We start from the raw sequence: 26,584 nt of genomic DNA on the forward strand, positions 1-26,584 counted from the left end.
GAGACAGAGAGACAGAGAAACAGAGAGGAGTGGGAGAGAGAACCCAAGTACTAGGTCAGGAGCCCTGAAATAACAAGCCTCTAGGGCTTGGGGGGAGGGGGTGGTCCTTGAAGGAAGATTCATAGAAAGATGTGCACAGCAGGAGCCCATGAGAGAAGTAGCTCCTGGGATTTCCAACTCCTGGAGGGCAGGGAATTAGGCCTTTGATGGGGCTACAAAGAGCACAGTAACAGCACCCAGTTGTCAGATACAGGAGTGAATGAAAAGGGTAGAGAGAAGTCGTGCACATAAGCAGTTGGCCTGAGTCAGAACAGTGCCAGATCCCTCTGAGCACCAGACATCTTGGGGACTTGGTGACAAATGGTTGTGGCTGTGGATGGAAAGGTCACACAAAGAACTTGTTCCCATCTTCTTGATTAGCTCCATAGATAGTAACCAACCCTTAAGCAGCAGGAGGGGTTTTGTTTGTTTGTTTTAAAAAACTGGCCAGACATTTGGCAGGTAGGAGTCTGAGGAATCCCAAACATTCAAGTCTAAGCCCTGAAGATAAGCAAGCTCTTTGCCAGGCTCTTCCTAAGCAGGCATCGAGTGCATCCTCGTCAGAACAAATGAGACCTCAGAGAGGAGGGACAGTCCTGGGTGAAGAGCAGAGCTGCTTCCAAAGGGGGTTGTGGCTAACCCCAAATGCCATCACTGGGGATGTCTTAACTGCCTAAATTGGGTCCAAACTCCTCGAATGAAGTCCTGACTCATTCTCCCCCGAGGACCCAGCAGAGAGCCTGGGAATCAGTAGATCCTCAGACAGAGATGACACAGCTACCAACTTACAAGAGTAAATGCAAACCCTTGTCAGCAGACACTGACACTGACAAAGCATCGCTCTGGGGCACAGGGACCCAGCGGTGGTTGGCACTTAAATGTGTAAACGGTTCAACAGCCAGAGACTCATGGCCCAAGTCCACAGTTTTTAGCTTCTGTTGCTTCTTTACTTTAAGTCAGAGCTTTTCCAGTGGGTGGGTGTGGTGGGGAAGGGGGCAGAATGGAGGAGAAGGGGCTTGGGAATGTGAGCCAGCACAGAGGCCCAACCCTGCCAGTAAGTTCTGGATGACCTTAGGCACAACATCATTTACCTTTCTGGGCCTCGGTTTCCCCATCTCTAAAATGGCTAGAGGACCAGATGACTTCAAACAGGAAGTCCTGCCCTTTTCCGTGTCATGGACCCTCTGGCTGGCCTTCTCACAATCATGCTTTTAATGCATCCAGTACAATACATAAGATTAGAAAGGAAACCAATAAGAGTTAGCAGATTATTAAAACAAGAAGAATTTCATTGATCCCCAGTTAAGAATTCTTGATTTTAACAGGTCCTTCCAAGTTCAAACCACCTGTAATGCTGACATTCCTGAGGCTTTATAAGGACCAGAAATGTGAAATTTCAGATGAGCCAAATGTATTGAGTGCTTACTACATGCAAGGCTCTGGGCCAGAAGGATCCATTTAGCTCTTGCAATGTGCCAGGCACCATGCTAAATGATGGGGGTGCAGGTACAAGGACTGAACAATGGAGGAGACATACAATAGACCTTTTAATGTCTCTTCTATCTTCTCTCCATGACTGGGGGAACCCCAGAAATTCACCTCGCTCTTTCCCACCCAGCTGCTTTCTTGGACTTCACACCACATCCAGAAACTTCTCATTCCATAGCATGAAAACAACTGAGAAGCTCCCCTCTGAGCAGCACTCCTTGCCCTGAGGCCCCTCCCCTCTGGTTAGGGGCTCCTCACAGCCCTTCTGTTTATGGGGGGCTAAGGGGGACCCACACTGGGAATTTGTTTGATCCCTTTCAATCCAGTGACTCTCCTATCATTCTAGGAGATGAAATCGATTCTGGAGCGTTCACGTGCTCAGGTCATTTGCCACTCAGCCGCAGCACTTCAGGCCAGGTGACCTTCCTCACCCCAACTGCTCTTGACCTTCTTTTCCTGTGTTGTCTTCTCTCATTAGACTGTGAGCTCCACAAGGGCAAGGATTGGCATTTGCCTTTCTCCATAGGCCCAGCATTTAGTACAGGTCCTGGGACATAAATAAATGTTTATGGACTCACTCTGAGACTGGTGAGATGAATTTGGGTCCCCCAAGCCAAGGGACAGTAGGTCAGGAGAGAAGAGAGGGAAGGATACACATAGGGGTCATTTCTCTTCACTTGCTTAAAAGCCATGTCCACTAGCCTCAGGAAAAGCAAAAGACCCCAGAGCCCTAAAATTCGGGATCAAATGAATTCAGAGTTCAGAAAACAGCAGACTGAGCCCCTAGATCTGCTGACAAAAAGGCTGAAAAGCAGTCTGGAGGCCAGCACGCAGGGTTCAAGGATCACAGTCAATGAGGAGAAGCCACTGGAAGGCAGGAGGGGCCTCAGCCCACAGCAGGCACCCATTTAAAGAGAGGCATCCATTTTTATACCAAAAAGCCACAAAAAGGATTCTTTGCACTTGGCCTGAAGTGACTTAAAAGAAGAAAGAGCTGAGGAATGTGAAGAGAATGAGGTTCTGACTCTGCTCTGGATCAAGAGGACTTTCCATCAAGAATGAGTGTTCTAAATGGCTTAAAGGGAAAAGAATGAAGAGTTCTTAGTCATTATCTTTAGAACATTCAAGGTAAGATAAACAACTGTCTATGGGGGACAGAGAGTAGAATAGTTCATATTATCTAATGAGATAATCACCAAGTTGAAGAGACAGAATTAGAGACTGTTTAAAACTTAGCCTGTCACTATATAATCCTGCTTTATTACATAAAAAGGAATGTGAAAAACAAAAAAGCCCACACAATGCCACACAATTCCTTGCCTACCACTTCATGGAGAAGGTGCACTTTGGGTCTACACCACTGCAAAGCTGAAATTTATGCAGGTCTTGCTTATTTATCAAGCTTTGAGCCTGACAGCAGCCTAGTTTTTCCGGTAAAGAGAGCAAAAGGGCACTGCCTCAACAAAACAATAATCCCATCAGTTAGAAAAATCAACCCGTACAATGAAGTGGGTTCCATGTCACATCCTGAAAATAAAGAAGTCTAACATCTTTTCATTTCAATGCACAATCTGTATTCCTCATTTCATACAACCTAAATGGGGTTTGAAAAGGCTCTGTAACCAGACCCATGAAGACGACATTCGATTTAGCAACTAGAATTGCCTGTCCATATTTTAGTGGTATTTTCATGACACCGACAACAATGAAACAAAAGGGCATGATGTCCAAACAATGACAGATATTGCCCAAGTCTCTACCAGCATCCAGGACTGAGTAACTAGAGCAGCTCAGAAGACTAGACTGTAATACAGAAACTAGAGTAGCATCTAAATGTCAATATTATTCAATTGAAAGTGCAAAATGGTGGAGCAGCTAGGTGGCACAGTGGATAGAGCACTGGCCCTGGAGTCAGAAGAACCTGAGTTCAAATCTGGCCTCAGACACTTGACACTTACTAGCTGTGTGACCCTGGGCAAGTCACTTAACCCTCATTGCCCCACCAAAAAAAAGTATAAAATGGTGTCTGACCTTTGGATATAGAGGGATGTTTCTGAATGATTCTCCATGTCATATGAACGTCAATAAAGCTCAGTTAATGTCTGAATAGAACTTCTTTTCTTTCCTTTTAATTTTAGAGAAATGATCAGCATAGTGTACTTGTGGAGAATTCTAAAACACCCTGCGCACTCTTTAGTCTTGCGTTGATATTGGAGGCACGCTGTAAAGTCAGACTAAACACACCATTTTCCACCATGGTGTAAATGCCAAAAAGAGCTGAATGAATATAAAACATTCTCAATTACACACACCTCCCTAAATGGTCTAACTTAAAACAATTTTTAAACGGAGGTTCTTTTCTTATGTATTAACGATTCTTGTTTCTCCAGGAGGAAACTCATTCATTTGACACATTCTGAGTGCTTGAGATATGCAAGACACAAAAATAAATAAGATGCATTCCTGCCTAGAAGGAGTTTCCAGTCTACTGGGGGGAGAAAGGAAGTTACATAAGTAAATATGATACAAGGTAGAATGAGGTAAGTGCCATCCAGGGAGCTGTCTGGCAAAGGAGATGTAAATGGGAGAGCATCCCTCCGTCTGGGGTGATCAGGAAAGGGGGGGCGGGGTTTAAGAGAGAGTGTGACCATCAGGTCATCCTGGGGGCAAGGACATGGGGTTGGTGTGCTAGAATCCCTGCGTGTTATGGGTCTTCAGCTGCTTGGGAAGCCTTGGGGCCAATGGGAGCCTGAAAGCACCTGCCACTCAAACTTCTCATGGCATTTGGTCTTCATCTCATTTGGGGGGGGGGGGGCGGGGCGGGGCGCAGAAGAAGACTCTCTTTGAAAACAAAACCTTTACATAAATGCTTTTCCCTCTTGACATCTCAGTTGATTGTAAAGAGCCTCCTCACTCACTGCCCACCACGGACTGAACCTACTTGTCTTGTTTCATTCAGCTGCCTCTTGAATGTACTCTACAAGCCATGTGGGGAAGGACCATGCTTTACTGAATACTGTGCATTTCTCCCAGGCTCCAAAGAGTAGCATAGTGCTCTCCAAAAGCTGATACCTGGGAAATGTTCACCACCACCCTCAAAGACATGGCCCCTGAAGGTTTATAAACTTTGCCTACAGTCTCACAATAGCTCTGTGAACTAAGTGCTCTAGGCATTGGTATTATTAGTCCTATTTTATAGAGAAAGAAACTGAGGCTCCAAGAGAGGAGGGGACCTGCCCAGAGTCACAAATCTAGTCTGTGCCATCCAGACTCCAAGAGCAGCACTCTCTGGCTCCTTAAACCACTTGGCCTCTGAAATGGGATCGAGGACCTGAACATAGTGCTGCTTGCTACTGAGTCAGAAACAAGTGTGCTGAGAGGATCCAGAAGCCAGCCTGACTCTGCAAGTATCCACTGGAGAGCAACCAGAAGCTTCAAGGATGAAAATGAAAACATGGCAATGGGGCAGCAAGAAAAATGCTGGACCTGGCATCAGAGGAGCTGCATTCATTCAACTGGTTCTACCGCTCTGTCACCGTGAGGCTCTGGCAAGATTTCTCTGGGCCTCAGGGAGTTGAACCGAATGATTTTAAGCACCTTGCTAGTTCCAAACCTTCTGCCTCTGTTGCCACTCCCAGAAACAGGACCAACTCACACCCTGAGAAGGTGCTGAGACAACCCCTTCCCTCACTCATAGCTTATGTTGGGAGCAGCTCACAAAGACTGCTGGTGTGCCTGACACTGAGTAAGGACCCCAATATGCATCTGCACTTCAGAAGGCCTTCAGAAAGCTTCCTTCAGCTGAGACTCTCCCAAGGTCATATTTGCATAGGAAACTGTCTAAACCTAATCTATAAAATGCCAATATCAAAGGCACTGTTACAACCAAGAGGATTCTCTTCTTTAAATAACAGCATTTTTTCAGAAATTAAGTAATTTCCTAGGAGAGGCTCATGATGATTTTCCTCAACAGGAAAAAGGTGTTTCTTTTAAAATACAAAAAATTAACATTTATTTTAACCTTTGAGGCATGAGTAACAGTTACCTTTAAAATCCTGACATTCTGGGGCACCATGCTCTTGATGTCTACTATGTAAATCCTTAGCAAAACTTTACAGATGCAGTTCCCAACAACTATGACAGAATAAAACACCACAAAAGTACATGAAGGTGCTAAATTAGGCAGCAGCCAATCGTACATTGCCTATATTACCTTAAAATTATAACAAGCACCTTTAATGAACCTATTCCCCCTCTAATCTAGGGTGTTGGGGTTTTTTTTTTTTAATTTAACATATCAACACTAAATCTTAGTCAAAGAAAATAAGAATATGTAAAAGCAGGGAAAATGTGTGTCTCAAAAAATCTCAGAAACATGCCCTCAACTTGAGACAAAGTATTGACATCATAAAACAAACCCTACTCCCACTACAAATTAGTAGAGAGATGAATAAAACCTAACAATGGAGAAACAACAGTAAATAAGCATTTCTTTTCTAATTTCCATCAGCATATGTGGAAAAGAGCACTGTGCTAATATGAACTTCATTACTGACAAACCTCGAGGTTCTAAGTAAGAAAGAGTTCTCAATGCTTGACATTTCAAAGAAAAGATCTCCTTGAAATTCACTTTAACAGCTCCAAAAATCTGTCATAAATGCCAATAATATTTATACTACTCAATGCTGTGGTAGGTAAAAAGACCCAAATCTAGATTCAGATTTCATTATCTTTTTAAAAAATTAGCTGTTTTGTCAAAATTCCTTTTTAGTAAACAACACATTCTATTTTTACCAACTTACCTTCCGCCCATCACTTGCATGGCAATTCACATTTAGAGGCGTCAGTAAAGCCATCAGTTTCTCTTCATTACCACTCCTAGAAAAGGAAATTAACCAATCCATAAAAAAATCCGTTTTATACGGCCATGTACTGGTATTCTTCATCCTAGAAAAATGAATCCTCTGTTTGCTGTGATTTCTTTCACATGGATCTAGATTACTGGTATTTTCCGGTGTCATCAGTATTTTTCCAAATAATCCCTCACATCCCTTCTATTCCAGGATGTCCTAGAGCCCTGGGCTCCGGGCACCTCTGTCACAGAGCTGCACAAAGCCATTTTCTTGATGATCAAAATGAACTTCATACTGCTATCATGTGACCAATAGCATTAGAGCTGGAAAAATAAATAAAACGTTATGAAAAGAAAAAAAGCTAGTGGTTAAATCTTCAAAGCTCAAAGAACAAAAGAGGAATAAGATTTTTTCTGACTATGAATATTTGCCATCACTACTTAGGCTTTGCTTAGAACAATCTCAAAGAAAAAGATCTTGAAAATAAAGCTTTAAGACATAGGGATTGACAGAAACATTCTTAATATGCCATTTGGTTCTAAAAACCCAGGCAACTAGAGGGCTTCCTGGCACCTTAGAAGCCAATCTAATTAATAATGCTTAGAACCAACACCATATTGAAAGATAATTTCATTAACCATCCTTACCCATTATAACAAAGACCAAGTCTACAGAGCCGTATTGGCCAATCTAACCACATCATCTCATACGGTCAAAGCAAGACCGTGATAACACACAATTTAGACAGGTCCCCCCCACCCCCTTTTTCCTTTCTAATGCATTGTACTTACTTAAATTGAATGAAATCACTTACCTAGCAGCTTCTAGGAGTTCGTCCTTCTTGTATTCACCTAGATGATTGCAAAATATCATGCTGTTAGCATTTGGCAGAAGACAGATGAAGAAATGCAGCAGGCAGCAAATACAGAATTAAACAGAGGAAGAACGGGAGGAAAAAAAAAAAAAAGAGTCCACACCCCGCTGGGTGATGGAGCCGTGACGTGAGCCAGCTTGTGAAGCAGGCAGCATCACAGTGCCTTGGAGACCGGCAGCAAATTGACGCAGCTTCTTGTCCAATCCTCCGATGAAATGGCTTGCTTCAGACAACCAATGAATGTGCAATCTTGGATCCAGAAACACAGTCCCCTCTGCTAACAGCAGGCCAGCGGAAGACAATGTCCCCTCCCCCCTCTATTCAGGCTGTCACACTAGACTCGTGGAGCATAATCAATTCCCAGGCAAAAGCCAAACAGTGCGGCTCTTTAAAGGGACAAATTACAACCCTCTTGGAAACCCTCCCTTCCTTACCTCCTCCCAAAATACACTCTTGATTTATTGGGAAGGACAAAGAAAGTTTGTTTAATGTGGTTATTCTGTAACTGACCATGCTGGGGCTTCAGAACCTCTAAGTAAACTGCAAATAGCAGAAGCAGAGAAGTCTTTGCCTCCATCGAGAGGCTGGCTCTGTGGCAGAAAAATCCAGAGAAACATCCACAGAATGGGATGACCGTTTTACAAGGCAGAGCTCCCTTTCTCCCCCACCAGCAAACACAGAGAATGACTGGTATATAGCACCAAATGTCCTCCTTCCTTTCCAGGGTTCTAGCAGAGCACCTAGCACAATCTGGGGGTGGCTGTGGGCGAGCTTTTAACACACCCAACCCAATCCGAAGGAAAGCAGGGTGCTGTTACCTGGGCAGGCACCACAGCCTTCCAGCTGAGGGATTCTGGGCCAGTCGGGGTTTTTTCATTACAGAGAAAAATAGATTTGTGAATTCACCATAATAATTCTAGCACCTCCATAGCAAAACTGCTATTGGAATCAACCCACCAGGTTTCTTTTGTGATGTCAAGTGAAGGACAAAGGATTTAAAAAATGTATTCCTTGAGAAATGAGGAGGACTGGCCTGTGACTCAGCATTAATACACTGCCTCAGTTTGTTCCATCATGAAAACAAAAATGACCCCCCCCCCCAGAGTAAATATATGGCATTTTAAAAACTCACTTTATAAAAGAAAAACTCAGCAAAAGCAAAGGTCATTTTATTTTTTAAAAAAATCAATGTCAACAGAAGTGATTTTGTTCCAAAGACGTAACCACCAACTGACAGATTTGCTCCATTTTTTGCTCTAGGACTACAGCAAATGAGAGCCCCACCCATGTGGCCAAATCCCATCCATTGCTAGCCAGGCCTGTGTCTGCACCCAGCCTGGGGTTGCCACAGAACTGAGATCAGTTTAAGACTGTGGAACTCTTAACTAGAGGCTTGCATATTTTTTGCTGTTGTTGTTATTTTTGTTTTTGCAGGCAATGGGGGTTAAGTGACTTGCCCAGGGTCACACAGCTAGTAAGTGTCAAGTGTCTGAGGCCAAATTTGAACTCAGGTACTCCTGAATCCAGGGCCAGTGCTTTAACCACTCCGCCATCTAGCTGCCCCTGGCTTGCATATTTTTTAAAGATTAGTTCTTAAGTCACTTAAATAAACGTGTAGCCCAAACGGACAATCTGATGTGGTCCACCAAGACACATCCCTGTTCAACAATGACCATGGACCATGGATTCGGGAGATTTCATGAACAGACCAGCTGTTCTTTCCAATTCCTTCAACGTGGACCAAGGTTCAAGTCTAGCCACCAGGTGAAAGTCTAGCTTTAAGCTGAGTTCAGAATGCAGAGTGGTCTCCTCATTACAGGGATACAAATTCATGATTACATCATCTAAAGATGAATCAACTAGGTCAGGTATTGCTGACTTGGGTCTATAGGGGGATTTCAGGGGCTCCTTGAACTTGGAAGGGAATTTTTTTTTCTGTTTCAATATAAATTGGTTTCTTTTAGAACACTATGTGTTTTATTTTATTTTATTTTATGCATTTAAAACCAGTCTGAGAAGGGCTCCATATGCTTTAAACTGCAAAAGGGGTCCAACGCAAAAAAAAAAAGATTAAGAATGCTTGATTCAGCCCAATTTCATCATTCTATAGCTAAGGAGCTTGAGATCCCAACAGGGATATGGGCTGCTTAATTAAAGTACCACATGTGTTGAGATGTCAGAATTTGAACTCATTTGCTGATTGCTAAGCATAGTGCTTAAAAGGCCCTTCCTCAAAACCAGACACAACTTTAACGGACCCATCAGGCCTGATCTGAAACGTACAACCTAAATCTGTTTGAATAGACCTGAAGGTTTCAGGCGACATATGCTGGGGTACAACAATGCTAAGGTAAACTCAGCAAAATGGCAAATACTTTTATGTAACATACAACATAGTAGACACGCTTCCATGCTGTGGGCGCCTGTGTTTGTTTTCCAGTAGGAAGGAGATTGAAAAGCCCCTCTGAGCTTACCATATCTTGCGCTGTAAGTTAGTAATGACATTACTTGATATTAAATGGATCCCAAAGAGTGAATAGGAGGGAATCTTGGTGGATACTTAGAGATCCCAGCATCATCCAGGATACTGGATCCCCTAATTCGTACAATCTCATCTAGCTGTACATGTGCACATACAGCTGTTTTTTAATAAGCAAGCAAAAACCTCTCTAAGCTTTTACAGAGAAATCCACGACTATGTGCGTATGAGATTGAAACATGGGTGTAAAAATGATTCTTTGTTCACTGTCTTCTGAGCTCTGGTTTTTAATCGGTATCTCTGCAATACATTCCAACATCCACTGTCTGGTGCCCAAGGACCACCATCTATAAACAGCAAGAACTATTTTTCACATATCACATCTCAGGAACCAGAAGAATAATGAATTCAAAGCCTCTCACACACTGACAACAAATCTGAGCAACTTATTTTAATCATTCAACCTCCAGCTTTTTCCTGTTTGCTGAGGATCTGAAAATATTCTGGCTACAACTATGATGCTCTGTGGAGCATTTATATTCTGTAATAACACCCAGATAAAGACTCGCAATAGATCAGCCAGGGAGGAAACTAGGCAATTACAGTCAAGATAATAGCATCCAGGAACGGTGAAAATAAATGGCTTAAAATATTTTTATTTGATTAGAGGAAACTAAGTGGGATTAAAAAATGAGCAAGTAGCCAAAAAGGTGGGGGGGGGGTTGAGGGGGGAGGTTTTTGCAAATTCCTTTGCTAACTCTCCAAAAAGTTTGAACTGCTTTTATTGCTGAATTAAATGACAAGCTAGATGTGAAAGGAACTGTATGTTTCTTATTCACTTTACCAAGTGTTTCTAATGTGGGCTAGGACTGGGTACATACAGATCACACATCCTGCCTGCCCTCAAGGAGCCTCTGTTCAGTGTGAAGACATACACAGGTAAGTGTGCACACAATATATGCAGAAGGAATGAGTGCAAGGTAATGGAAGGGAGGGGAAAGCCCAAGGAAGGAATCGCAACAACTAAGGACATCAGAAAAAACCTTCTATGAGCCAGGGTCCCTGAGCTGGGCAGTGAATAAAGCCAGGTAGGAAAGCCCTCCAGGAACTAGAGGGGCTGGGGGTAGGGACACAGTGCAGAAGCCTGGAGGGTTGAGAAGAAACACAGAGAACAAGTGGACCTGTTCAACCAGAAGCCCCCCCACCCCCCAGCACATCCCTGTGTGCACACACACCTGTAAAGATGAAATGCCAGATTTTCTTTGACCCTACAGACATTTGGGAGCCACTGAAGCTTAAACAAGGGAGTGACATGGTCAGACTTATGATCTAAGACAGAATTTTGCAATGAGGTAGAGGTCAGCCTGGAAAACAGAGGCAGGAAGACCAATGAGGGCTAATGGTCTAGGCAAGAGGTGATCAGAGACTGAATGAGGGTGTTGGCCTTGTGAAGGAGAGAAAAGGAGGAATGCCTGAGACGCTGAGGAGGTGGGAACTCTCACTGCATTTGGGGGTCTGAGGAAGAGGGGATGACGGACTACAAGGTTCTGAACCTGAGCCAAGAGTGACCTGAATAATTAGGGAAATACAGTGGCACAGTGGACAGAGCTCTGGGCCTGAAGTTATAGAATTCCAATATACCCTCAGGCACTGACTAGCTGTGCACAGACCCTGGACAAGTTAATTAACCTCTGCCTGCCTCAATTACCACATCTGTAAAATAAAGATATTAGACCCTGCCTCAGTGTTGTTGGGAGGATCAAATGAGACGTTTGTAAAGTGTTTTACGAAACTTAAAGCTACACAGAAATGCTGGTTGCTGTTATGATTATCTTGGTACTCTCCAAGAGATAGGCTCACTAACATCCCTCACTCTCCTCCCTGTCCATCAAATCCTTAGGGATTATTTATGCTCTCTGTTTCTACTTTCTCTTCCTTAGATTGTGTACCACACAGTCCATTGCAATTTGGCTTCCAACTTTATTAAACTATATTCTCCAAAGTTACTGGTCATTTAATTGACAAATCTAATGGCTTCTTCTTTTTTTTTTTTTTTTTGCGGGGCAATGGGGGTTAAGTGACTTGCCCAGGGTCACACAGCTAGTAAGTGTCAAGTGTCTGAGGCCGGATTTGAACTCAGGAACTCCTGAATCCAGGGCCGGTGCTTTATCCACTGCACCACCTAGCCGCCCCTAATGACTTCTTCTTAATCCTCTTCCTTCTTGTAGCATCTGACACTACTGACCACCATTATGGCACAGTGAATAGAATTAGTCTCAGAAATAAGGAGACCTACCTTGGACACACAGATAGTGGCCTTGAGGTAAATCACTTCACTACTTCTTGTTCTAGGCAACTCTCTAGGACTATAAGCTGCAAAGTGCCAGCACTACATTGGTAGAAGGAAGTAGGTCCCTTTATTAATGAAATAACAAATCCAGTCCCTGTCCTATCTGGTGATGAGATGTGAACCCATAGGAGTTGATGAGATCACTAAAAGAAAAAAAAGAGGGCCTAGGAAAGAATCCCTATGTATGCTCACACAAAGAAGCGAGAGAGGGATAATGTTATAGAAAGAAACTGAAGAAGAGTCAAACAGACATAGGAAAACAGAAACCATGATGTCAATGCAGCCAATTTATCAGGATACAAATAAAACCCCCAAAACCATTCCCCTATGGATTAATGGTTAAGGATATGAACAAAGAGTTCTTAAAAGAATTACAAACAAGCAACAAACATATTGTCCCTGATTACTTAAAAGAAGAGAAATACAAGTCAAAACAACTTGAAGGCTTGACAGTATCTCACACTCAGAACACTGTCAAAGGTGGGGGGAAAAAAGGACAGCTCACTAGGCTGCAGGATTACACTTTTGAGAGGAGCCATGGAACTGGCCCAAACATTCTGGAAAGCAATTTAGAAATATGCTAAGAAACTAACTAAAATATCCATACTCTTTACCCCACAGATCCCATTGCCAGGCATGTAGCCCAAGGAAATTAAAGACAAAAAGAATAATCCCTAATACCCTCGAATACTTATATCAGCCTTTTTTTGTTATTATGAACAACTGGAAATAAAGTATCTGTCCATTCATTGGGGAATGGTGATACAAATTGTAATAAATAAATGCAACAGGATATTGTTGCATGGTAAGATAATATGAATATGAAGAATACAGAGAGGCAAGGGAAAATGTATGAAGAACTCAGGATGTGTAAAATGAGTAGCATCAGCAAAATAATAAGCATAATGACTACAATTTAAAGAATAAGAAAACAAATTGCACATTCAGAAATTACAGTGACTAACCTTGGCACCAAAGAGAAAAGAGAAAATGCAGAGAGGGGACATTATCCATGTGGGACTGTAAAATGTCTGCTCATGGGGAGGGGTACAGCGGTACAACAGATAAAGTGCTGATTTGGAGTCAAGAAGACTTGGGTTCAAAACCTGCCTCAAACATTTGCCAGCCACGTGATCCTTGGCAAGTGACAACCTTTCACTCTCAGTTTCCTAATTAGAAAAGTGGGGATAATAATAGCAGCTCCCTCACATGTTTGTTGTGAGAATTAAAAAAAAAAAAGTTAAGTAATGAGTTTCAAAAGCCTTGAGGTACTATATAAATTTTGTCTATTATTCCTTTTATTGGAATTTTTCCTTTCCTATCTCTTTTATTTATTTTATTTCATTAAAAGAGTCATCCCTTTTTGTATATAAGGAGGATATATTCAGAAATGGAAGTTGACAGAATAACAAAATATATCATTAAATCCTGGGCATAACTTTTAAAACTGTAATTTCTGAATTATGTCAAAAACAAAATATTACATTAAAATAACATGTAATGATTTTTAAAGACTCAAGCTAAAGAGACTGAATAAGCAATTAGATCAGCAAAGAGAAAATGAGCTATTGATCTCATTTTGAGAATTCCTTTGCCCCTTCTTAGAGCATCTTTCATTATTCTCCTGGTCAAAAAGAACAGCTGTGACTCCCTAATTTAGATAGCATGGAGTATGGCAAAAAAAGAGCACTGTCCCTTAAGAATCAGTAGATGGTGGGGCAAACACTGGCTCTAACTCAGGTGCATAAGCTCAGTCGGTTAGGCCAGGCCCCTAAATTCATTCTCTCATCCTGAGCACTCCACTATAAAAGTTAACCCTATCTCAGAGGATTCTTTGAGCTATGTGAGTTGTTTATTAATATCTAAAAAACCACAAGTGGTGTTTCAGTAGAATGGGTTTGGGAGTATTTTGGACTTAGAATTCCAAATTTGGAAAGGGCTAAACTAGAAGAATTCCTTCTTCCTCTTAAGGAAACCGAGGGCTAGAATGGTTAAATGACTTGTCTAGGGTTACCCAGACTAAACTATTTGCCTGGATGTTACGGATGTTTCATGAAAACAATCATTTTGAACTTCAGGAGAAAATGGTGTACTGGATGCACTGGGATAAAATGGCGCATCACTGGTGGGCTGAGCTAGAAGAGGCCTTTGAGATGATCTCCTTTAACCCTTCCCTAGTTTTACAGGCAAGGGAGAAGAGGCCAGCCAGAAAAGGTCAACAATTGCTCTAAAGTTATATTGGCTGACTTTCAAACACAGACATCCTGGCTCCAAGCTCAAGACCTCCCTTCAACACCATCTAGAGAACACTGAACTGATCACCAAAATGAGGCCAAAACTTGGGAGAGCCTGACTGGAACTAAACTCCACATATTATAGCCCACTTGCTCATTACCAACCATTCAGATACAAGCAAGAAAACACTATTTATGAGCAATGATGGCTATCAATCAATAAACATTTATTAAGTATATACTTAAGTATATTACTTTTTGCTCTCTGAATGTATATACATTTAAAGTTAGCAGTCAGCAAGACCTGAGTTCCAACCCTGCTTCAGACAGCTGAGTGACTCCAGGGAAGTCACTTACCTGCCCTCACTTATAAAAGACAGATGGTAATAACAGCACCATCTCCTGTGTTTGCTGCAAAGATCAAATGAGCTAATGGACATAAAGCACTCTGCAAACCCTAAAGAGCAGCTGTTATGATTGGCTGTTACTAAGTCAAAAATCTCCAGGGCTTCATCCCTTGCAGACTATCTTTCCTAGATAGGTTCCATGCTAACTTATGCATCCCTGCTTTCTGCTCAAAGTAAAAAATCTAGACTCCTAATACAAATAAGCGTCCTCAATGCTGCTTCAAGTTACGTAGCTTGTGTGTGACAAAATGCTCAACTGTGACTTCTCCATCTCAAGGAGGGATGGCCTGATGGTGCCGAGCCACTTTACTCTGGGCTAACCCAGTCTGATCCCCTCAGCAACAAACTAAGCAATGCTTTTCCTTCTCTCAAGCCCGAGAAGCACAGGCCGACTGCCCACCACATTAGAGAGCACAGCAGTGAGATACTATTGCAGACACCAATCCCGGGCGCCTCCATCTAGGCTTGTAAGAACTACCAGAGTCACAGAATTTCTCCCTCTTGTTTCTGAAGAGTCTCTTATACTAATGAAGAAAAGGCTCTTCAAAAGAATATGAATTAACGTTTGATACCTTGGTCTTAGCATCTTACATGAGACATGTTGAACACACTGATGGAACAACTACTACCTTGAATTCCAGTCGGCTGCTAGGTGGCACAGTGGGTACTTAGGAAGACTCCTCTCTTCCTGAGTTCAAATCTGGCCGCAGACACTGACTAGCTGTGTGACCCTGGGCACAGAGTCCTCATCTGTCACATGAGCTGGAAAAGGAAGTGGCTAAACTGCTCTAGGAACTGTAATGATTGGAGTGATGCCCCCTGCTGGAGAGTTACTGTAGGACAGCTCCGCCATGAGGAGAAGGCATCTGAGGGCAAGCCCTGCGGCTTTTCTTTGAAGTCCGGAAGTGATGTTTGTCGTGGGTACTGTCTATCAAAGCTACCATCAATGAGCTTGGAGGTGTGTGTGTGTGTGTGTGTGTGTGTGTGTGTGTGTGTGTGTACGGGATGTTCCCAGTTTCACAGGAGGTTTCTGGGAGGAAGAAGGAAGCGTTGGGTCCTTTTTTGTTCCTGACCTTGCCATGGCAGGTTGAATGACGGGGTCTCTTAGAAATAGTTAGATTTTTACCTTTCTCATCATCAGATCCTAATGCTCTTTAATAAATACTTAAATACTCTTGCTAAAGCGACCATTCATTAGATATTTTAGACAGTATAGTTAGAATTTTAGCCTCTTACAGGTCTTTGCTGAGAAAACCCCCATGAAGAGTCAGACATGACTTAACAGCAATAATTCAGCTACAGTGAACTTTGAATGTTTAAGGACATCCCAGTCTTCAAAGCTCTCTTACGTCCTCCTTTAGTTGTCGACCCTTTCTCCACCCCCCCCCAAATACTTGGTGCCTCCTTATATGAGCTCCGTTGATCCCCCCTTTCCCCCCTTCCCACAGAATGTCCACTCCCCAAAGACAAGCATGTCTTAGTTCCGCCTGTGTGACTGCAGTGCTCAGCTGGGCCCACAGCAGACACTTAAATGCTTACTGATTAACTTCCAAGGAGCACCTGGCTGTGAATCTGAACTATCTCAGTATTTACCCACAGACATCCAGAACATTCAGCAACCTTCCAGAAGCAGCATGGTCCAGTAGGAAAAGTAAAGACCACAAATATGGCCGACCTGGCCCCGGGCTATCCCAGATCACTACAATCCCATGAAGTAACCTTTAACTGAATATATCTGGAGAGAAAATGTCTGACGTTCAACAATTTATAGCAGGTCCTCACATAAACAACTCGTTCACCATCTATTTGCAAGTTTAAGCCTCTGAGCAGTGGGCTACTATGTAGCAAAGAACACTGGAATCAGAGGCAGATACACTGGTCTTGAACTCTGGTTCTGATTTCGTGGCTGAGTCACATTAGGACATCCCCATCTCTTCAATTCTATAAAGGCACTGCACTTGGGTCCTAGTCTAAGCTATGAATAGCATGCTTTGAGCAAACTCAGGCACTCACACTTCCCCCCAAACAGACCTTCCTTGCTGTTGCTCATTCTGTCCCCTCTTCCCGTATAGCACTACACACATCTCTGCTTGCTGCCCTGCCATCCTTATCCATCTATCAAGAACCATCTCTCTTTCAGGAGGCCTCCTCTAACCAGCCAGGGGGAGGACTAGGAGGATTGAATGTAGAATGTAATTTGGATATTAAGTAGCTACCCGACCTTGAGAAAGACACAATCTTTGTGGGCCCCAATTTCCTTCTCTGTAAAAGAGGAAACTAAGATCTCTAAGCCTCATTCCAGCTCAAATTCTATGGATCGAAGTCACAGACTTAAAGAATTGGAAGTTATCTCCCAGTCCACAGGGTCTGACTTGCCCCAAATATCTTCTCTACAATATTGCTGGCATCCAGCATTTGTCTGAAGAACTTCACCAAAAGAGGATCTAGGGCAACCCATTCCAGTGTGGGGAAGCTCTCATTCATTACTGGGAAGCTGAATTGGTCGTGCTGTTCTCCGCCCCCCTTCCCCCTTACATTTGCCCTCAATCTGACTCTTCCCAACTTGCTCCTAGGGTGGCCCACTCAAGCCAAGAATAATCATTGTATTTTGCCTTTCCATAACAGCTGTTCAAATACCTGAAGACAACTTCAATATCCCTTCTCCCAGCCTTCTCTTCTACAGACTAAACTCTTCTAGTCCCACCCATTTAGCTATTTGGATGAATGAAGGATAAAGCATTTATTAAGTGTTTACCACATACCAAGCATGTGGCATGATCTCGGGGTTTTTCATCATCTTGGATGAGCCTCCTCTGAACTCTCTCAAGGTAATCAGAGGCCTTGCTATCCTATAGCCTGGACTACTGTGATAACCCCCATCTCCATTCTCTCCCCTCTCTCTACACGGCTGCTAAAAGGATATTTCTGTTACTCATCTACTCAATAAGTTCTAATGGCTCCTTGTTGTCTTTAGAACCAAGGAGAAAATCCTCGGTGTCTTTTATAAACTTTTTTTTTTTTTTGCGGGGCAATGGGGGTTAAGTGACTTGCCCAGGGTCACACAGCTAGTAAGTGTCAAGTGTCTGAGGCCGGATTTGAACCCAGGTACTCCTGAATCCAGGGCCGGTGCTTTATCCACTGCGCCACCTAGCCACCCCCCTATAACCTTTTAAAAAATAAAAGACTTTTACAACCAGAATCCAACCTACCTGTGCACCCCTGTAACACTGCCAAGAAGGTACCATGGACAGCACTCCTGCTGTTCCTCACACAGGACATGCTATTTCCTGCCTCGCCTCACCTGTCCCGTGCCTGGAAGCTACCCTTTCTTTGGCTCTCTTAGCATTCCTCATTCCCTTTAAAGCTCTCAATTCAAGTGCCACCTTCTACATGAAGTCTTTCCTGCTGCTTCTCGCTGCTCCTGTGCCACCCTAGTCCTGGCCAACCCAACAATGAGAACAACAAAAGCCAAATCAGGAAACTTGACCCCGGAATCATTGTCTATACTTACATATGCATACATCTCCCTGGGGGAGAATGGGAGCGCTTAATACTTGTGGACTGATTGAGAACTGAATATAGTGCTTCAGATAGGGTCAAACCATGGCGCTGGGCCCCTTTGAGCACTGTGCTAGGAGCAGCTGCCTCTGAGCCTGAGAACCAGGCGGACTCCAGGGGAGCCCCGGCCTCCCCAAACACCACATGGCATTCTGCACCTGTCATCCTCTGTGTGGACTCATTTCCTGGGATGGACACATTCTTACCAGTTTAATTCTCCCCATCCCAGTGAGAGTGAATCCCTGGCTGCCTAAAGGAAATCCCAGCTCCCTCCCCAGCTCCCACTCCTCTCACCTCCAGCTACCTCAAGCTTACTCCCCCCATCCTTTCCCATCTCCTACTCCAGCTCTGCCCTTCAAACCAACTTCCCTTGACTTTAGAACCCTCCCATCCTTTGGCACTTGCTGACTGCATTCCACAAAAAATACTACATCCTTGGCCATTCTTTCTGATACTGGTTACATCTTACTTCATTAAAAACACACTGATCTTGGTTGAGGAGTAGACAAATTCCTTGGCCCCATGACCATATCCAGATCCTGCCTCTGCCACTCACATTTTAATATAACTAGCTTCCTTTGTGGTATCATGTATTTCATTTCAGGCATTTAAAAACATTCTTCTTAGAGAATGTTATGAAATGCAAGATGGAAAACTTTGATTACACTAAATTAAAAAGGTTTTATACAGGGCAGCTAGGTGGCGCAGTGGATAGAGCACCGGCCCTGGAGTCAGGAGTACCTGAGTTCAAATCCGGCCTCAGACACTTAACACTTACTAGCTGTGTGACCCTGGGCAAGTCACTTAACCCCAATTGCCTCACTAAAAAAAAAAAAAAGAAAAAAAAAAGGTTTTATACAAACAGAAGCAATGCAGCCAAAATTAGAAAGGAGGCAGAAAACTGGGAAACAATTTTTACAGCCAGCATTTCTGATAAAGGCCTCATTTCTAAAATATATAGGGAACTAAATCAAATTTATAAGAATCCAAGTCATTTCCCAATTGAGAAATGGTCAAAGGATATGAACAGGCAGTTTTCTGATGAAGAAATCAAAGCTATCTATTGCCATATGAAAAAATGCTCTAAATCACTATTGATTAGAGAAATGCAAATTAAAACAACTCTGAGGTACCACCTGATACCTATCAGATTGGCTAATATGACAAAAAAGGAAAATAATAAATGGTGGAAAAGCTGTGGAAAAATTGGAACACTAATGCATTGTTGGTGGAGCTGTGAACTGATTCAACCATTCTGGAGAGCAATTTGGAATTATGCCCAAAGGGCTATGGGACTGTTCATACCTTTTGACCCAGTGGTACCACTGCTAGGTCTGTATCCCAAAGAGACCATAGAAAAGGGAAAAGGACCCACATGTACAAAAATATTTATAGCAGTTCTCTTTGTGGTGGCAAAGAATTGGAAATTGAGGGAATGCCCATCAATAGGGGAATAGCTAAACAAATTATGGTATATGAATGTAATGGAATTCTGTTGTGCTGTAAGAAGCGATGAGCAGGAGGAGTTCAGAGAAACCTGGAAGGACTTACATGAACTGATGCTTACTGAGAGGAGCAGAACCAGGAGAACATCGTACACACTAACAGCAACATTGTGTGATGAACAATGGGGACAGACTTGGCTCTTCTCAGCAGTGCAATGATCCAAAACAGTTTCAAAGAACTCATGATAGAAAATATTTTCAACATCCAGAAAAAAGAACTGTGAATTATGAATGCAGATTGAACCACACTGTTTCTACTTTTGGACTGCGTTTTTTTTTTCTTCTTGTTTGAGGTTTTTCCTCTGTGCTCTGATTCTTCTTTCACAAGATGACTAATGTAGAAATATGTTTAATGTGATTGTACGTATACAACCTATATCAGACTGCTTTCCATCTTGGGGAGGAGGGAGGGAAGAGAAAAAAAAATTGGAACTAAAAATTCTGTGAAAACAAAAAGAAAAAAAAGAAAAATGACTAAACTGTTTTAAAAAAAAGTACTTTGGAAACTATAAAGCATTTTATGAATGTCAGCAAAAACAAAAACACACACAAAACCCAACAACATTCTTCTGAAGAGTCCAGAGGCTGCACTAAACTGACAAAGGGGCCTATGACACAAAAAAAATGTTAAGGGCCCCTGGTAGAGGCAACACACTTCTTTCTCTGGGTTTTCATGACACATGTCTCTATTGGCTCTTCTATCTACTTGTCTTGGCTGCTCTTTCTCAGTCTCTGTGACTGGTCCACCATCCATATCAAATCCTCTAACTGTGGGAGTCTCTTAGGACCTCTTTCCTTCCTCTATACATCAGCACCCATGGGTACAAGTACACCACTATGCAAATGACCCCCAAATCTACACAGCCAGTGCCTGTCCCTAAAGTCAAGCATCACCACTTAATGAATACAATAGCAAGTTAATTTGGGAACATTTTAAACAGGGTGCCCTGAAGGCACCTCAAACTCATTGTCTAAAACCTAATTCATCATCTTTTCCCCAAAGTCATGCTTCTCCCAAACTTACCTCTTATTTTTAAAAAATTATTTTATTTTATTTATTTTTCCAAACTTACCTCTTATTTTGAAGGCAGCCCATCTTTCCATTCACCCAGGTTCAAAACTCTTACCTTCCTCTCATCTCACATATACAATCAGTGGCAAACTTTTTTGAATTTAACTCCACAACTACTAAAAAGACCTTCAGCTAGCAAGCTAATGAGCTGTAGAGCCCCACCCTTAATTCTCCTTGGATCTAATCTGTCTTTTGGACATTCCAATTGATCAATATTTAACATTTATTCTTCATCCATGCCCTTTTTTCCACTCACCCAGTCACCATCCCAATTCATCTTCTGATTCGACTACTAAAACAGTCTCATAATCAGATTCCCTGGCTCCAGGCCTTCCCCTTTTCCAACCCAATCTCCAAACAGCTACCAAAACCACATCTGATAGGACAGGCCTGGCTATACTGTTCCCCTGCTCAATAAACTCCTGGGGCTCCCCATTTGTTACTTCCCAGATCCCATAAAAACTCCTCTGTTTAGTACAAAACACCATTCTGAGCTTGACTCCAATCTATCTTTCCAGATTTATTATTCACTACTTCCCCATACACACTTTATGGCTCATGCCCCTGGCCTAGGGGCTGTTATTACATGCAACACCCCCTATCCCCCATCTCTGTACAGGCTATTCTCCCAGTCTTAGAAGGCTCTCCCTCCTGATCTGCCCTCTCAGAAGCCCTAATTTCTTTCACAGCTCATGAGCTGCATGAGGCCTTTCTTGATCTTCTTTCATCCTCTTCACTGCAATTATCTGGCACTGTTTGTTCCTATTTTGCAGATGCTCAAAGGGACTATTTTATTCCTTCTTCTTGACTGATACAACAAAGGAAAGCAGGGACTAGCAGCCTCCCAGCTCTGGACAGGGATAATGCTCAGCCCAAATCCAATTAGCTCTTCAGGTTGCACATTGGCACTGTTGGCCCATACTGAACTTACAACTTGGTCTCAGTCTGCTTTGCATCTGCCTGGGAGAATGTGGAAACTCATCCACAATGCAAAGCAGCACCTTCATTGTAACCCAGTCTTTTGAGAGTTCTCGAGGGCACTGAGTCACCCCAGGCTTGCTGGAGTGCTCACCACCAGAGGTATCAAACTGCTGACCCATACCTGACACCATGTAACTGTGAATGTTCAACAAACTAAATAATGATACAACAGACCATAAATAAAGTGGTGGTTTTCTAAGTCAATATGCAGTCAATAAGGGATCATTTTCTGTCTGAATTGGACACTGCACTACTTCTTCTTCTTTATTTTTTTAGTGAGGCAATTGGGGTTAAGTGACTTGCCTAAGGTCACACAGCTAGTAAGTGTAAAGTGTCTGAGGCTGGATTTGAACTCAGGTCCTCCTAATTCCAGGGCCGGTGCTCTATCCACTGCGCCACCTAGCTGCCCCCGAACTACTTCTTATTGCGCTTCCTAGTCTACTAGGACTAATAATACCCATTAAGATTTATCTTGCACCTATTATGTATGTCAGGTACTGTGCTCATCCTCACAGCCCTTTTGGAAGGTTAAGGAAACTGAAGCAAAGAGGTGAAGTCAAAGTCAGTCAATAAACACTGAAGTACCTACTATGGGACAGGCATTATGCTAAGTACCAGAGATACAAAAAGAAGCAACACACAGTCCCTGGCCTCAAGGAGCTTCCAATCTAATGATAGAGCCAACAAGCAAACAAATGTGTACAAAAAAACTTACATACAGGTAAACAGTAATATGAAGACACTAGAATTAAGAGAGGTTGGGAAAAGTTTCTTCAAGATGGGATTTTAATTGGGACTTAAAGGAAGCCAGAGAGGCAGCTAGGTGGCACCAGCCCTGGATTCAGGAGGACCTGAGTTCAAATCCAGCTTCAAACACTTGACACTTACTAGCTCTGTGACCCTGGGCAAGTCACTTAACCCTCATTGCCCCACAAAACTTTTTTTTTTTTAAATGGGGAGCTCAGAGAACACAAGCTGCTGCCTAAGCATGGGCCCTGCCCTCTCTCATACTTTTAAAAAGGCTTGGGACCCAAGCATACAAAGGGGTCTTTGCTGCTACTACACTGCACCTTTTTATCTGGCCCATTCACTGTTCTGCCCCACTTTTTGCACCCTGACACCATCAGCTGGGGTGTTACTCTCTCAGCTCCAGCTGTGCATAATAAACATCAATACCTACCTCGAGTTCCTGGCAAAAATGTTAACTGCCACGGGGCCAAAGACCAATCCCTGGAACGTTCCATTACAACCCTCCCCCAAGATCTCCTGACTCCCTTCAAAGGCACTTCCCTCCTTTAAAGCATCAGAGCATTCTGTTTCTATCCTTCTCATGATACCTAGTGTGTATTTATTTTTATTAAAACTGTGTGTAGGCATCCTCTCTCATACTAGACTGTAACCTCCTGGAGGGAAGGGCAGCAACCATATTCATCTTTGTATCTTCCAAAGCACCTTGAACCAAGCGGGTTCTCAATGAGTTGAATGAATAGTCAATCCTATGGTGACTGACTTAGGCAGCTCGAGAAGAGCTCTGGTAATAATGGCCAGGATTAGAAATACTGCTCATGACCAACTGATTGGAGCCCCTGAAATGTCCCAGCCAGACCAGAGCCAGAGTTCAGGGCTGTGTAAGCGCCTAATTTAAATGGAAAAAAAGCAAATCTCTCTCAGGGAGCAAATCACTAAAGAATAAGAAGGCCCGGGGCATGGAGGTCATGTGGCCAGAAGGCATTCCATCTTTGGAGAACATTCTATAGACCCAAAGCAACGGACAGAAGAGACAGCAGAGAATCACCACAATCCTAACAGCAGCAGAAAGTCCTTATGAAGCCGTCCAAAATACAGCCACAGCTCTAGTCCCACAGGAGCCTCATAAGCTGAGGACTGTGCAGGCTCCATTAGACGCTCGGCAGTCTACAAACAGGGGCTGCACCCATCGACGGGCCTCAGTGGGCTGACTCATGGAGGGGCTGCAAGCACAGCAGCCAAGCCATGTTCTCTGTACAGATAAGGGGACAGCAGCCATAAATCAGTATGTGAATCATTTCTATACATGCCTAGACTGAAAACTGGTGTGCAAAATGGCGATTTTGCGGAGTTCAAATGGGTTGAATAGTTTTTAAATTAAAAAAAGATCAAAGATGTGCTAGCAATCTGTGGGTGGTGCTAACATTCAAAAGTCATTGTTCTAAGCTTCTATTAAAAATTCATGTGCATCCCCTACTCCACCTGAAAATCAGAGTAGAGGGGGCAGCAAATAAAGTACCAGCCCTGGATTCAGGAGGACCTGAGTTCAAATGTGACCTCAGATACTTGACACTTAGAGCTGTGTGACCCTGGGCAAGTCACTTAACCCTCACTCCCCCCCCCCCCAAAAAAAAAGAAAGTCCGAGTAGAAACCTCTGGGAAGAAGGGGAAGACCTTTCCCTTTCCCTTTTCTCACTGTTCTACACTGCCTTTCCCATCTGAGCAGGCAGTTGTTGCTGCATCCCCAGTGCCGAAGGCAGAGACACAGGAAGATGCAGACATTTAATAAATGTTTATGGAACTAGTCAGAAAGAAATGTTTGTAGACTCAGTATGTCACAATGGGACTGTTGGATGCCGCTTCATTTGAATAAACTAAAATCTCAGGGAAATAAGAGGCAGCCTGAGGTCACAAGGCTAGCAGCTTTCAGCAGTCACTGGAGTCTGAAACCAAGACTTTGCTGGGGGGGGGGGGGGGGCACTCCTTCTGGTGATCTTTTTTTTAAAGTGAAAAAGCTTTTTATTAAGATCCATATGTTATCTATCGATCAGTAGGGGTACAAAAAATATTCTTGCCCTTAAGAAGCTTACATTTTAAGAGAGGAAGACACACACACACACACACACACACTCAGAATCTGATGACATTTAAAACAATCAACAGGTAATGACTGTAAACTCTTTCATTTGAATTAAAAATCACACAAGCAAATTAGGAAGTCAACTTTAAATTCTGAGGATAAGACAAATGCTGCTTAAATGATAATGTGTGATATGATTATGAGATCCATTTTTGCCTATGATTTGGTAGAAATCAGTCCTGTGATTTTAGAGCAAGATGACATTCATTGGCCTTAACTTTTCCTGAGGCTGCCCTTCAAGCTGCTCAAGTGGAAGACTGAGGAATAACACAAAGAGGAAGTGGTTTGTCTGTCCCTCCCTCTTCCCCCCAGTTCTTCCTCAGTGGCTTCTTCCAAGATTACAGGCCCTCTCTATAAGGAAGCATGGGCCATTATTACTTAGGGGCATAGCCCAGAAAATCAATACAAAGCACTTCCCAGTGAAACTGAAGAACACTTAAGACAAGCCATCAGAAAGATGCATCACCTGAAATGGGATGGGAGGCTTTCTATTTTTTTATCTTCTTAAAAACTAAAAACCAGAATCTGTATCAAGCAATAGTTATTGGCCTATTTTTGGGTAGCAGAGCCTTTTCTAATGAATTACATTTTTTAAAAGTTTCTCCATGTTTTAAAGTCATCCTACCTCCATTTGAAAATATCTTACTTTCTCAGTACCCCTGGCATTAGAAAAAAAAAAGGGGGGGGGTGGAACCAACCAACCTTTTCAATGAAATGTTTTCCTTATGAAAAACCATACAGTGACCCAGATCTTCAGCTAACTCGATCACAGATGAGAGTATAAATCCTGTCAGAGTCAATTAATCAACATAAGCTCACTATATTATTAGCAAAGAGATGCAAAACAAGAGTTCTCGTTCTGGTTCTTCCTTTAAATCGGTATGACCTTTGTAGGAAAGTCTGTGCCTCAGTTTCTTCATATACAAAACGGGAATAACAACTACCAAATCTATGATACCAAGATAAAGTAGGAATGTCTACAAAAATCCTTTGATAAAAATAATACACATTATTTAATAAGTCAACTCCAATCCGCAGTGGCATAATCTGTGAAACCGCAATTGGGAGAGCTATAGCAGTTAGCTAGGAGGGCATGGAGAAAAGCCACTGCCAATAGTCCTGACTAGTTTCCCAACTGCTCCCCAATTCCAAGCCTGCTTACAAGCAAGGAATGATACCAACGAGAGGCAGCCTCTTGGGGACGGTGCTTGTGATGGGCATCACAGACTACGTGAAGTAAAAAGGAACTTAGAGACACTTGGTACAACCCAAAACTGGCCCCTCCCAACAATGGGTCACACTCAAATAGAGACAGATCAGTCCTAAAATCTTTGCAGGTGGTAACAGCAGCATGTTCCTTTAAATCTTCTCTCCTAGTTAACAAAGATGTATTGGCTTTAACAGATATTTGTATTATTCCCTATTACTATTCCTCTACCTGAATCATGTTTGGTTCCTTCAACTATTTCTCCTAAAGCTCCTTTCCATTCTGGGGTCCTCCTCTCAAGCCTCTCCAGGTGATTAAAGTCCTTCCTAAAATGGGGTGCTCAGAACTACAAACAACAGTCCAGATGTTGTGAGAACAAGGAAAGAAAAGAAGACTCTTCACACCTCCTTCCAGTTCACCACTAAGGCCTCTCCTAGTAAAGCCTCAGGCGTCCCTCCTTTTCTCAGCTGCCAAACCCAAATGGTGAGTGACCCACAGTCAGCTTTCTTTCAGTCTACAGAAAACCCAACATCTGCTGCATGGCTACTGCTCTCTAGCCATGTTTTCCTCATCGTTTACTTCCTGAGGCCAACTGCTTATACTTAAGTGTAAGGACTTTAGCTCCATCGAGTAAGAAGCATTTATTAAGG

General features: G+C 42.9%; 1 protein-coding gene across 1 annotated transcript in view; it reads right to left on the reverse strand.

Annotated features, from left to right (window-relative positions):
- TNKS (tankyrase) overlaps nt 1–26,584 on the reverse strand; it is a 216,640-nt gene that overhangs the window by 80,136 nt on the left and 109,920 nt on the right. Inside the window, exons 6-7 of the mRNA XM_043972387.1 lie at nt 7,195–7,231; nt 6,330–6,405 (exon numbers count right to left, since the gene is read on the reverse strand). Of these exons, the coding sequence (XP_043828322.1) occupies nt 6,330–6,405; nt 7,195–7,231 (113 nt within the window). The remainder of the gene's footprint in view (nt 1–6,329; nt 6,406–7,194; nt 7,232–26,584) is intronic.

Source organism: Dromiciops gliroides, chromosome 6 (genome assembly GCF_019393635.1).
Source record: "Dromiciops gliroides isolate mDroGli1 chromosome 6, mDroGli1.pri, whole genome shotgun sequence".
In the NCBI taxonomy this organism is placed as follows: domain Eukaryota; kingdom Metazoa; phylum Chordata; class Mammalia; order Microbiotheria; family Microbiotheriidae; genus Dromiciops; species Dromiciops gliroides.